Here is a 13,064-nt window from a genome sequence, read left to right on the forward strand (position 1 = left end):
GTTAAAATATGCTTAGAAATTTAGAGATGCCAAGCTAAGCCTTATAAGACTCAAAAGTTTAGAATTCTAACCCCCTTAACTGGAACCTGATAAAGAATACTTAAGAGTTTGATAGTTCAATCAATTTTTAGCAGATACCATTTCATCAACCTCAATTCTTGCTAATTCCAACCAAAGTCTCAGGATTGGTGGTTTTAGGTTAAACACTCAAAAGGCTTTTATTGCAGTCAGAAATGTAAAATCAGTATTGCTCTCCACTTTATTGGCAATGGCAAATGAAAAACTGGTGCCTCAATGCTAATTTAGCAAACTGAAAACACACACACACACACACTCTTCCCCGCCCCCCCCCCCCCCCCCGCCCCAAATATATTCAGGATTTGGCACAACCAACTCTTTGATAATTTGGAGAAATTTTTTTTCATCCTCACCTGAGGATATTTTAACACTGATGTGAGACATCGATTGGGCCAGGACGGGAATTGGACCTGCCACCTTTTGGTCCCAGGGCAAATACTCTAACAACTGAGCAAACTGGCCAGGGTGATAATTTGGAATGTTTTGACTTGCTTTTTGAGCAACAATGTAGCCTCTGGTTCTCTTCTAGGCTGCTGAGGAAATGCCTTTATAGGCTGGGAAAATAAAGCAGTTGTTCAATATTGCTTCCAACAACTGCACTGGTTATTACATATGACTAAAAAGTAAACTTATGGGGAAGGTGTAATTATAAAAGCCAAGTTTTTAGATTGTGACTGTACATTTCAAGCTTGTATTTTTTTTCACCTGTACTCAAATGGTTTAGAGTTTAGGGCATCTCATCTAGCTAAGGTGTTTTAGACTAGAGCAGCAGTCACCAACCTTTCGGACCTCACGGACCACCAGTTGGCGACTGCTGGACTAGAGGGAAGGGGCCTTACAAAAGTACCAAGCAAAGCAATATAAGACTGGCTTTCCATCGATGGGATAATTTTCTATAATGCTTAAGCATTGTATTTGAACATAAGCAACAGCACCAAGACATTTATTGGTGTGAACATACTTCAAATAACAATTGAAATTATCGTTAAAGAATATCTGGCCAACTATCCTACCATCTTGCTAAATTTCAGAAATCCCAATAACAGATAAAATTAAATCAATATTGATGAAATTAAAATAACATTTACTGGAAAAGGAAAGCTTTGGTACAGACCACAATTCTACAAGTCTGGTCCTCTGTGAAATTTTTGGACTCACTCCAGACATTATCTGAATGAACACACAATTCACCAATAGGTTTTTAAGAATCTGAGCAATATTTCTTATGTACTTTTACATGAATATGAAGTCAAATGGAAAACTTCAAGGTCATATGTGGAAGGTGCTTAACAGTAAAGGGACTTTTTATTAGGAAGCTTAGGTGATGTAGAATGATAGCTAATGTTCTCTCATACCAGTTTTTGGAGAACATCTGGGCAAACGGTTAACATTTTCATTTGTCTTTTGATATCTGAAATAGCATATTAAGAGAATTTTACTTCTTTTTTTTTTTTAAATCCTCACCAGAGGATATTTTCCCCACTGATTCTTTTAGAGACAGTGGAAGGGAGTTGGGGGGAGGAGAAACATCGGTATGAGGCATATTGAACCTGCAACCCAGGTTTATGCCCTTGACAGGGAATCTAACCAGAGACCCTTTGGTGCACCAGCCAGCACTCTGACCACTGAACAACACCGGCCAGGGCAAGAGAATTTTACTTTTGATCACTTTGTATTATTCAAGTCACTCCAACTGTCAAAATTGACAGCCACTAAAAGTCTAACACCTCAAGTCACCAGAAGAGATGGCAAATTTGTGAAAAGGTAGAATTAAAAAAGAAGTCCCCGGGGTTCAGCATGATATGATTTACTTTTCATTGGTCCTCAACCAAAGAAAACTCCTTGGATCTGCCTCATATTGAACTACTTATTCTGTTTAAGAGTAGTTTCCCTGGGTACTTCTAAATGAAAGTTAAAAAAAACACCCCAAAAACCTAGTTATTAAATTTCAAGTACAAATCTGATGTCTAGAAACCTACCCCAAAGGCAACAATTTCACATGTCATCCAACATCTATTTCTTTTTTATTAGCAAATAAAATATCCTTTGAAATAACAGGTGGCTCCACTTCCATGTTATAGTGTAATGAATGATACTGGGTACTCTCCCAAACGCAAACAAGCCTGTTCTGAGGCATTCCCAAACCAAGGCATTAAAAGATCATTCTTCACCAAACAAAGATACTCTGGGGACTGAAACCCAGGAGACTGGACACCTCAGTAGGTACTATTGTGGTGTTATCCTGGGAAAGTAATCTTTCTGTGAAAGCGCACAAAGGCTAAGTGTGTCCTTGACAAACAGCAAGATGTTTATAGCCTACCTTCTAAATTCTGCATGAGGTAACTTGCATTAAAGTTAATGATTTTTCTTTTAAACAAGGCGCCTCAATTATATATAGTGTATAGATGGCCAGAATCAGAATGAGGCTAAAAGCGATTCCTTCTCTAGGTCAGAACGAGAAACTAGGGAGAAATAAAAATTTCTGCCAGCAAGCACGTAGCAACTGTCAATAATAAAAAATGCTCTCATGTATTTGTTTTGGTTGGTCTCCCCTCTCCCGACGTGAATCGGGCCATTCCCTGGCTCCAGCAGCCACAGAAGGGGAAGGGGATCGCTCCTCTCTCGGCCTCCCGACATTACCCAGTTGGCTGGCCTCTTGGCGAAGGGGGTCAGGGCGCCGGAGGCACAGGCAAACAACAGGAGGGCCGAGGCGGGGGCTGGAACCCGAGCGGGGCTGGCTGCGGCTCCGATCCCGCGCTGCAGCAGAGCCCCCGTGCTGGCCCTGCCGTCCTGGGGGATGGGGTTGGAAGCGGGAGCTCGTCTTCCCGGGCGCTCAGTGCCGCTACGGTTCGGCCTGGCGGCCGAGGAAGGGGGAAGACAACACGTCGTTGCCGGCAGAGCGAGGGATCCGCCCTGCGAGCAAGACCCCGGGAGCCTAACCGCCCCCTCCCCGAGCGCGCCATTTCCAGGCCCCAGTCCTCCAGGCGCCTCTCCCAGGCCTCCGCCGACCTGGCCCGGACCCTACCTCTCGCCGCCCTGGAGGCCCCGACTCCGCCCGCCCCCCACGCCCGGCTGGGGTGCGCGCACGGCCGCCTCACCCTCTGCCGCCGCCGAAGCTGCTGTAGGCCCGATCGTCGTAGGTATCGAAGTCCGCCATTTGCCGTCTCCGCTCCGAGAGGAACCAGGGTGAACGAGGAAGGACCCCGCAATATAACTCCCCCCGCCCTGCCGCCGGGGCTGTCCGCAGCGCCGCCTGATCGCAAATCGCATGCACGCACGCACATGCGCGCGCACGTACGCCGCGCCGCGCCCGGCCTGGCGCGCTCTGCGGCCCACGTGTTGCGGTGGTGTGTGTGCCCGGCGTCTGGCCTCGTGCCCCGGCCCATTGTGTGCTAGTCCAGCGGCTTCACCTGCAGCCGCCTCCTGCCACCGCCCTGCCCCACCCGTGGCGCGAGGTTTGCCCTACCTCGGGAATCTACAGGGGCTCTGTCCGCGCGCCTAGACGGCCGCTCTCCCGGCTGGCCTTGGACCCTGTGCCAGGCTTGCAGTACTGTCTGCTTTCGCCTAGCTTTTCGTAATCCAGAACTGGCGGGAACCCGGAATCCTGCTCAGCTCGGCCGCACTCCGACACCTCTTCCCAGCCAAGGAGTCTCTGGCTTACGCCAAAGGGTTACCTCCTCCGGGTTGGAGACCCCAGAGCTGGGCACTCGCTGAGAATGCACAGGGTCGAAGGGCTCTGAAGGGGTGAGATTGGGGTCAGGATCCCAGCTTGTGGGGCGATGGGAGTGCAGAGGTAGGGGTGGGGAATGAGATTAGAGTGTAGGTTGTAGTTGAATTAGCAAGAGTCGGTGCATCTCACTTTTGCATGTCACTACGCTGGAAAAGAATTCAATCCTGACGTGAATTCCAGTAACAGACTGGCTATTCAATGACAATTACATTGGTAATTGCTGAGGTTTGTGATTGAGATTGTGCTCATATGGGATACTCCAAACCTTAGTGTGTCTAGGCACAATTTTTTTTTAATATATATATTTTATTGATATTTTACAGAGAGGAAGGGAGAGGGATAGAGAGTTAGAAACATCGATGAGAGAGAAACATCGATCAGCTGCCTCCTGCACACCTCCTACTGGGGATGTGCCCGCAACCAAGGTATGTGCCCTTGACCGGAATCAAACCAATCAAACCGGGGACCTTTCAGTCCGCAGGCCGACGCTCTATCCCCTGAGCCAAACCGGTTTCGGCTGTCTAGGCACAATTTAAATGAACCTCAGAATTCTTGCATATACCCAGTAAGTATAAAAAGAGTATATATACTAAGGCCCTGGCCTGTGTAGCTCAGTTGGTTGAGTGGCATCCCATGCACCGAAGGTTGCCAGTTATGAGAGGCAACCAATCAATGTTTCTCTCTCATGGATGTTTTTCTCTGTCTCCCCCTTCTTTCCTCTCTACAAAAATCAATAAAATCTTTATTTAAAAAAAGATAATACTAAGTAGGTATAAAAGTATAAAAATGCTATAAATTTAAACATTTTCTGCTATTTTATCGCAGTACCAGGATGACAAAGCAGCTATTAACTCATTTTTTATATTTCTGTCTCTCCACTTTATTATTAGATAGACCCAACATAACCTGAGTTCTGCCTCTTACCTAGCTGTATGATCTCAAGCAAGTTACTGAACCTCTTTACCGTCTCATTTTTATCATCTACATAAGGGGAGGATGTCACCTACATCCTCAGGATTATACAGATTATATGAGAAAATGTTTATAAAATTCCTGGTCCACAATCATCTATATTGAGCACCTACCTACTCTGTGTCTGACAGCATTATGGGTGTTTTTGCATATATAATTCCCACATCTCTTAAGTTACAGTTTTGAAGCACCTAGAGAGAGGAAGTGACTTGCTCAAAGTCACACGGCTTTGAACTTAGCACATGGCTCAGAGAACAATCAATGGTTTCTTCTCTCCCTGCACAGTTTAAATTTGGACCTCCCCTCCACATCTCTTTCCCATAACTCCTCTACTTTTAAAGTGCGCTTAAATGCATTTGACTAAATGAAAACCTTAATATTTATTATTGAATGTACTTTAACTTTTTATTTCAAAGTGTCCCAGGCCAAAGTCACCTCCAGGTGAGATCTTGGAAGATAGGAACCATGTTGAGAGGGATCCCTGTGTCATCTCCCACAGAGCTCTACATGAGAAGAAGGAGGTAATTTATCATTAATGAAGTAAAAGGAGGGAAGGCTTCAAGGAAGACCTATGGCCAAGGTTGTCTAAGCACCAGACCATCCATGGATCATCCCCTCCCTCCTGGTCCAATCCCCACTTCTACCCCGCCAGCACCTGAAGCCAGTCTCTTGGTCCATACTTTTAGACCATAGGCCCTTTTTCCTTTCATTGGTCTTCAGCACACAGCTCACCTTCCCCTCAGGATCCAGAGGATTGAGGCCAACACTGCAAAGTTCCATAAATATGGTGACTGACTCAATGGAAAAGTTAGAGGTCTAACCTCTCCTGAGATTGTCCTCATGAGCCTTGATTCTAATTTGTTCTCTAACTCCTTTCCAAGAGTGGATATCTCAGCCCTGAAGGTGGGGTAAGGAAACCTTCCTTGAAGGCCCCACTCAGATACTACTTTCTCTGAGAAGCCTTCAGTGTAGGGGTTAACCTATGGGTTGTATTTCAAATTGCCTGCATTTTAAATCCTGGCCAAACCACTTACTAGCTGTGTAACCTCAAGCAAGTTGTTTAATGTGTCACTTCTTTGTTTATAAAATAGGAATAATACTCGTTGGATACCAGTTTTCAGTGTTCATGCTATTGTTAAGTTGTGAAATGTTGGCGTTTTGTTGGTATAATACTGTTAACTTATCTAAAATAATCTGAAATAGGAGTCATTTTTATGTTGAGATTAAAATCAATGACTTAAATATTCAATTTACCTGCAAAGAAACATTGATACTCTACAAACTATACAGATCCACTCCTGTGTGAACCATAATAAGCATCTGCATTGAGCTACTGCAAAGCTTCTGTTACAAGCATGAGTATTACTATAGGTCAGTGGTCGGCAAACTGCGGCTTGCGAGCCACATGCGGCTCTTTGGCCCCTTGAGTGTGGCTCTTCCACAGAATACCACGTGCGGGCGCGCACGTACAGTGCGATTGAAACTTCGTGGCCCATGCGCAGAAGTCGGTTTTCGGCTCTCAAAAGAAATTTCAATCGTTGTACTGTTGATATTTGGCTCTGTTGACTAATGAGTTTGCCAACCACTGCATAGGTTAAAGACCTTACAAACAGGCCCTGGCCTTGTAGCTCAGTTGGTTAGAGTGTCATCCCAGTACACCAAAGTTGCAGGTTCCATCCCCAGTCAGGGCACATACAAGAAGCAACCAATAGCCCTAGCTGGTTTGGCTCAGTGGATAGAGCATCGGCCTGGGGACTGAAGGGTCCTGGGTTTGATTCTGGTCAAAGGCATGTACCTCCATTGCAGGCTTCTCCCAGGCCCTGGTTGGGGTGTGTGCAAGAGGCAACCAATTGATGTGTTTCTCTCACATCGATGTTTCTCTCTGTCTCTCCCTCTCCTTTCCACTCTCTCTAAAAATCAATGGAAAAATATCCTCACCCGAGGATAAAACAAACGAAACAATAAGCAACCACTGAATGCATAAATAAAAAATGTAAAAAAAGACTTTCCAAACAAGTGAATATGGGTGTGAAAAAAATTTAAATTGACACATGTAATCTCCATCTATACATGATGAAAAGAAAGGAGTAAAAAAAGTACTGAATATGCTTTTTTTCCTAACCAAAACTATAGCTCACTAGCATTAAAAACATGCAGATTTTGCAAAATAACAAAAAAAAAAACCTGTTCAAAAATATATCAAATAAGAGATATTCGAAGAAGGATGCTTCAACTCTGCCTCTTTGGTCTATTTTCCACATAGCAGTCACAGTGTTCCTTTTATTTTTTATTTTTGTTGAATTAATTGGGGTTACACTGCTTAACAAAATTATACAGGTTTCAGGTGCACAACACATAATCGTACACTGTATTGTGTGTTTACCCCAAGTCATCATGTGTCTTCTACCCAAAATCAGGGCATGTCATTGCTCTGCTCAAACCCTCTCATTTTTCTGAGTAGGAAGGAGTCAAAGCCCTCACTGTGGCCTAAAAGGCTTGCATATGTCTACTCCTGCTCCTAGCCCCTCCTCCCTTCTCTCCCATCACTCAACTCCCAATCAACTTCCCACTTTAAGCCTTCGCTTTTACTTGTGTTCTGACACCCGCATGACACCCACCTTCGCTTCCTTTAGGCTTCTGTTCAAAAAAAGCCTTCCCTAACTGCTCTATTTGAAATAGCAACAGCCCCCAATTTTCTTTTTTCTGCTGGGTGGCTCTTTTTCCAGCACTTGTCTCACCTGAACCAGTGAACTATTTGGAATCAGATGAAAACCCTTTCTTCATCATCCCATTTCCTTCCAGTTCTCAACTGGTAGCATTGCAAAGAGCTTCTGTAGCCACTGAGCTCTTTGGTTAAAAAGACTTTGTGACTCACTAATTCATGTGCTTTATTGGTATTATATTATATTTAAGTTTTAATGAGATATAATTCACATACCACAGAATCAGCCATTTAAAATGTACAATTCAGCCCTGGCCAGGTAATTCAGTTGATTAGAGCATCATCCAATACACCAAGGTTTCGGGTTTGATCCCCAGTCAGGGCACATACAAGAATCCACCAATGAATACATAAATAATTGAAACAATAAATTGATGTTCTCTCTCTCCTCTCACAAATCAAGAAATAAAAACTTAAAAATGTACAATTAAGTTGTTTGTAGTATATCCACAGAGTTGTACAAACATCAACACAATCAATTTTAGAATCATTTTTGTTACCCAAAAGAAATCCTGTTCCCCTTAGCCTTGATTCCCTAATCCACACATCCTCCCCCAGAACTAGGGACTAACTAATCTACTTTCTACCGTTGTAGATTTGCCTATTTTGGACATTCCCTATAAATAGAATCATACAAATGTGGACTTTGGTGACTGGCTTCTTTCACTTAGCATAATATTTTCAAGGTTTCATCCATGCTGAAGCATGTATCAGCACTTCATTCCTTTTTTTCCTCCCTTTTTAATCCTGATGTTTACTGATTTGAGAGAGAGAGGAAGAGGGTGAGAGAAACAATGTGAGAGAGAAGCATCCATCAGTTGGCTCCCATACTTGCCCCAGCAGGGATTAAACCTGCAACCCAGATATATGCCCTGACTGGGAATCAAACCCACAACCTTTGTTTTTTAAAATATATTTTTATTGATTTCAGGGAGGAAGGGAGAGGGAGAGAGAGAGAGAAACATCAATGATGACAGAGAATCATTGATTGGCTGCCTCCTGCATGCCCCACACTAGAGACTGAGCCCGCAACCTGGGCATATGCCCTGATGGGGAATTGAACCGTGACCTCCTGGTCCATAGGTGGACACTCAACCACTGAGCCATGGCAGCCGGGCAAACCCACAAGTTTTTTATTGTACATGACAATGCTCCAACCAACTGAGCTACCAGGCAGGGTCTTCTTTCCTTTTTTATTGCCAAATAAAATTCCATTGTATGAGTATGTAAACAGTTTATTTACCCATTCATAAGTAGATGAACATTTTGATTGTTTCCATTTTTGGCCATTATGCTGCTATGAATATTCGTGTACAGATTTTTGTGTGGACAGGTGTTTTCCCTTCTTTTGGGTGTATACCTAGCAGTGAGATGCTTGATCATGTGGTAACAGTATGTTTAACTATTTGAGGAACTTCAAGACTGTTTTTCAAAGTGGCTACACCATTTTAAATTTCTACCAGTGGTGTCTGAGGGTTCCAGTGTCTCCCTGTCCTGGACAGCATTTATTATTTTATCTTTTTGATTATAGCTATCTCATGAATGTGAAACGGTATCTCATTGTGGTTTTGATTTGCATTTCCTTGATGGCTGTGAGTATCTTTTCATGTGCTTATTGGCCATTTATATATCTTATTTGGAGAAATGTGTATTCAGATCCTTTGCCCATTAAAAAATATATATATATATATTTATTGATTTCAGAGAGGAAGGGAGAGGGAGAGAGAGATAGAAACATTAATGATGAGAGAGAATCATTGATCGTCTGCCTCCTGCATGCCCCACAGTAAGGATCGAGCCCACAATGTGGGCGTGTGCCCTTGAGTGGAATCGAACCCTTTAGTCCGGAGGCTGACGCGCCATCCACTGAGCCAAACTGGTGAGGCCCCTTTGCCCATTTTTAAATTAGATTGTCTTGTTATTGTTGAGTTGTAAGAGTTCTTTATGTATTCTAGACTAGATAGAAGACCCTTATCAGATCTATGATTTGCAAATTTTTTCTCCTATTCTGTTTTTTTTTTTTTTTCACTTTATGGTGCCATTTGAAGCAAAAAATTTTAATTTTAATGATGTTTCATTTTCTTTCCCCTTCCCCCCTTAGTTGCTTATGCTTTAAATGTCATATCTAAGAAACCTTTGCCTAATCCAGGATCACAAAGATTTATGTCTGTTTTCTTCCAAGAGTTTTATAGTTTCAGTTCTTATATTTAGGTCTCTGATCCATTTTTAAAAATATGTTTTTATTGATCTTAGAGAGAGGAAGGGAGATGGAGAGAGAGAGAGAGAGAGAGAGAGAGAGAGCGCAACATCAATGTGAGAGTGAAATATTAATAGGTTGCCTCCCTCACACACCGTGACCAGGGACTGAACCCAACCCTGGGCCTTGTGCGCTAACTGCGAATCAAACTGGCAACTTTTCAGTGCACAGGACAACACTCAACCAATGAGCCACACCAGCCAAGGCAGTCTTTGATCCATTTTGAGTTCAGTTTTGTATATATGTGACATAGGGCTCCAACTTCATTCACATGTGGCTATCCAGTTGCAGCACCATTTGTTGAAGACTTTGATTTCCCCATCTAATTGTGTTGGCACCCTTGTTGAAAATCAGTTGACTGGAAATGTGAGAGTTTATTTCTGAATTCAATTCTATTCCATTGGTCTATAAGTCTAGCCTTATGCCAGCACTAACTCTTGATTACTATGGCTTTGCAGTAAGTTTTGAATCAGAAAGTATGAATTCTTCAATTTTGTTCTTTTTACTTTTTTCCAAGATTGTTTTGGCTATTTGGGGTCCCTTGATTTTCCATATTATTTTTAGGATCAGTTTGTCAATCTCTTGAGAGAAGTCAGCTAGGATTTTAATAAGCATTATATGAATCTGTAGATTGACTTGAGAAGTATTGCCAACTTTGCAATTTTAAGTCTTCCTATTATTGAGTATGAGATGTCTTTCCATTTACTTTGGTTATCATTAATTTCTTTTACCAATGTTTTACAGTTTTCAGAGTATAAGTTTTGCATTTCTTTTGTTAAATTTATTTCTAAGGAATTTTGGGGATGTTATTGTAAAATGGAATTGTTTTCTTAACTTCTTTTTCAGTTTGCTCATTGCTAATGTATAAAAATACAATTGACTTTCCTGTATTGATCTTGTATACTGCAATCTTGCTGAACTCATTTATTCTAATAGCTTTTAAGTGGATTTCTTATGGTTTTCTGTACACAAGATCATGTCATCTGCAAATAGAGATCGTTTTACTTCTTCCTTTCAATCTAGATTCATTTTTATTTCATTTTATTGCCTAATTGCTCTGGGAAAAATTACAGTGTTGAACAGAAGTGGTGAGAGCAAATACCTTTGCCTTGTTTCTGATGTTCAGAGGAATATTTCCAGTCTTTCACCATTAAGTATGATATTAGCTGGATGTTGTTCATAGATAACTTTTATCAGTTAAGGCAGTTCTCTTCTATTGACTAGTTTTTTGAGTGATTTATTATGAAGGAGTGTTGAATTTTGTCAAGTGCTGTGTGTGTGTGTGTGTGTGTGTGTGTGTGTGTGTGTGTTTGAGGGTTGTCCTTAATTCTGTTGATGTGGTACATTACATGAACTAATTTTTGGATGTTAAACCAACCTTGTATTCTTGGTATAAATACCATTTGGTCATGCTGGGTTTGATTTCCTGGTATATTGTTGAGGATTTTGGCATCTATAATCATAAAAGATATTGATTTGTAGTTTTCTTGTAATTTTTCTGGTTTCATCTGCTTAATATTTTTGAGATGATCCTTTTTAAAAGAGAAAAACATTTTAATTTTAATTTTTCACAATTTAATGTTCTTCATTAAATGGTAGTGCTCAAGTTACTTTTTAAAAAATATATATTTTTACTGATTTCAGAGGGGAAAGGAGGGAGAGAAAATATCAATGACGAGAGAGAATCATTGATTGGCTGCCTTCATGCCCCACCCTGGGATTGAGCCCACAACCCGGGCATGTGCTCTGACAGGGAATTGAACCCTGACCTCCTGATTCATAGGTTGATGCTCAACTACTAAGCCACGCCAGCTGGGACAGTTATTATTTTAAAAAATGTTTTTATTGATTTCTTTTTAGAAAGAGAGGAAGGGAGAGGTAGAGGGAGAGAAACAACAATCTGCTGCCTCCTGCCAAAACCGGTTTTGCTCAGTGGATAGAGCATCGACCTGCGGACTGAAGGGTCCCGGGTTCGATTCCGGTCAAGGGCATGTACCTTGGTTGCGGGTACATCCCCAGTGGGAGGTGTGCAGGAGGCAGCTGATCGATGTTTCTCTCTCATCGATGTTTCTAGCTCTCTATCCCTCTCCCTTCCTCTCTTTAAAATATCAATAAAATATATTAAAAAAAAAAATCTGCTGCCTCCTGCACACCCCCCACTGGGGGTGGGGATCAAGTTTGCAGCTGGGCATGTGCCCTGACTGGGAATTGAATCAGTGACCTTTTGGTGCATGGGAAGATGCCACCTAGCTCTTTATATATATTAGGATTTTCCAATTCTTTCAAAGACTAAAAGGGTGTGCTCTACTGTAGGAGGGTCAAATTAGGTTTGTGTCCTCCCTCAGCCCCCAACCCTGGTTTGTGACTTTTTCCCAGGCCACAAGAAGGTATAAATTTGAGCAGGAGCTCTGGGGAAGACAGGCTGGATCAGTCACCCTGAAAGCAGCCTACATTCTGCCCAATGAACAATTCCACTCTTCTGACTCCAGGCCTCAGAATGCCAGACTGTTCCACCACACAGGTTCCACAGCCAGGGTCCTCCGAGCCAAGAGACTCCTGGCTATGGCCCTGAGCATCCCTTCCTTCTTCTCCCAATCCCATTCCTCTCTTATGACCCAGTACCTTGGGAAGCCAGACCTCAGAGGGAACCCCCAAAAGGCTGAAATCTCCCTGTTCTGAAGGAGACAACTGTCCAGTGGGGAAGGCAGATAATGTAAAATGACTCCCTGCCACAATACTGCCTGGCTGCGAGATAACAATGTGGGCATTAAAGCAGGGAGGATGAGGGCTCATACTTGGGAGAGACAAAGAAATTTTCATATCCTATTCTAGAGGCCCAGGTCACGAAATTCATCCACTCAGTGGGTCCCTCAGCCCAGCCTGTGCCTTCTCACAGTCCAGGAGCCCTTAGGGGATGTCCAACTGACGGTTTAGCACTGCCACAGAAGCAGGAGAGGCTCCCACCACCACCGCTGCGCTCACCAGCCATGAGCCCAGCTTCTGGCTGAGCGGAGCTCCCCCTGTGGGAGCACACTGACCACCAGGGGGCAGCTCCTGCGTTGAGTGTCGCCCCCGGTGGTCAGTGCGCATCATAGCAACAGGTCGTTCTGCCATTCAGTTGGATAATAAAAGGCTAATATGCTAAGTGTCTGGTTGTCCATTCAACCAACCAAAGTGTAATATGCTAATGATATGCTAAGGCCACTCAAACGCTCGCTATGACGTGCACTGACCACCAGGCGGCAGACAGTTGACTGGTCAACCAGTCACTATGACATGCACTGACCACCAGGGGGCAGATGCTC

At 43.0% G+C, this 13,064-nt stretch overlaps 1 protein-coding gene across 2 annotated transcripts in view; it reads right to left on the reverse strand.

The window, feature by feature from the left end:
- The window catches only part of EIF4H (eukaryotic translation initiation factor 4H), a 30,890-nt gene extending 27,506 nt beyond the window's left edge, over positions 1-3,384 (reverse strand). The window contains exon 1 of one of the 2 annotated variants that reach the window (XM_080678061.1): positions 3,177-3,384. In XM_080678061.1, coding sequence (XP_080534187.1) covers positions 3,177-3,235 — 59 coding nt within the window. In that variant the 5' untranslated portion in view covers positions 3,236-3,384. The remainder of the gene's footprint in view (positions 1-3,176) is intronic. The other variant, XM_080678062.1, reaches the window with a different exon arrangement.
- Between the last annotated feature and the right edge of the window lie 9,680 nt (positions 3,385-13,064).

This window comes from Plecotus auritus, assembly GCF_963455305.1.
Source record: "Plecotus auritus genome assembly, chromosome: 7".
Taxonomy (NCBI): Eukaryota; Metazoa; Chordata; class Mammalia; order Chiroptera; family Vespertilionidae; genus Plecotus; species Plecotus auritus.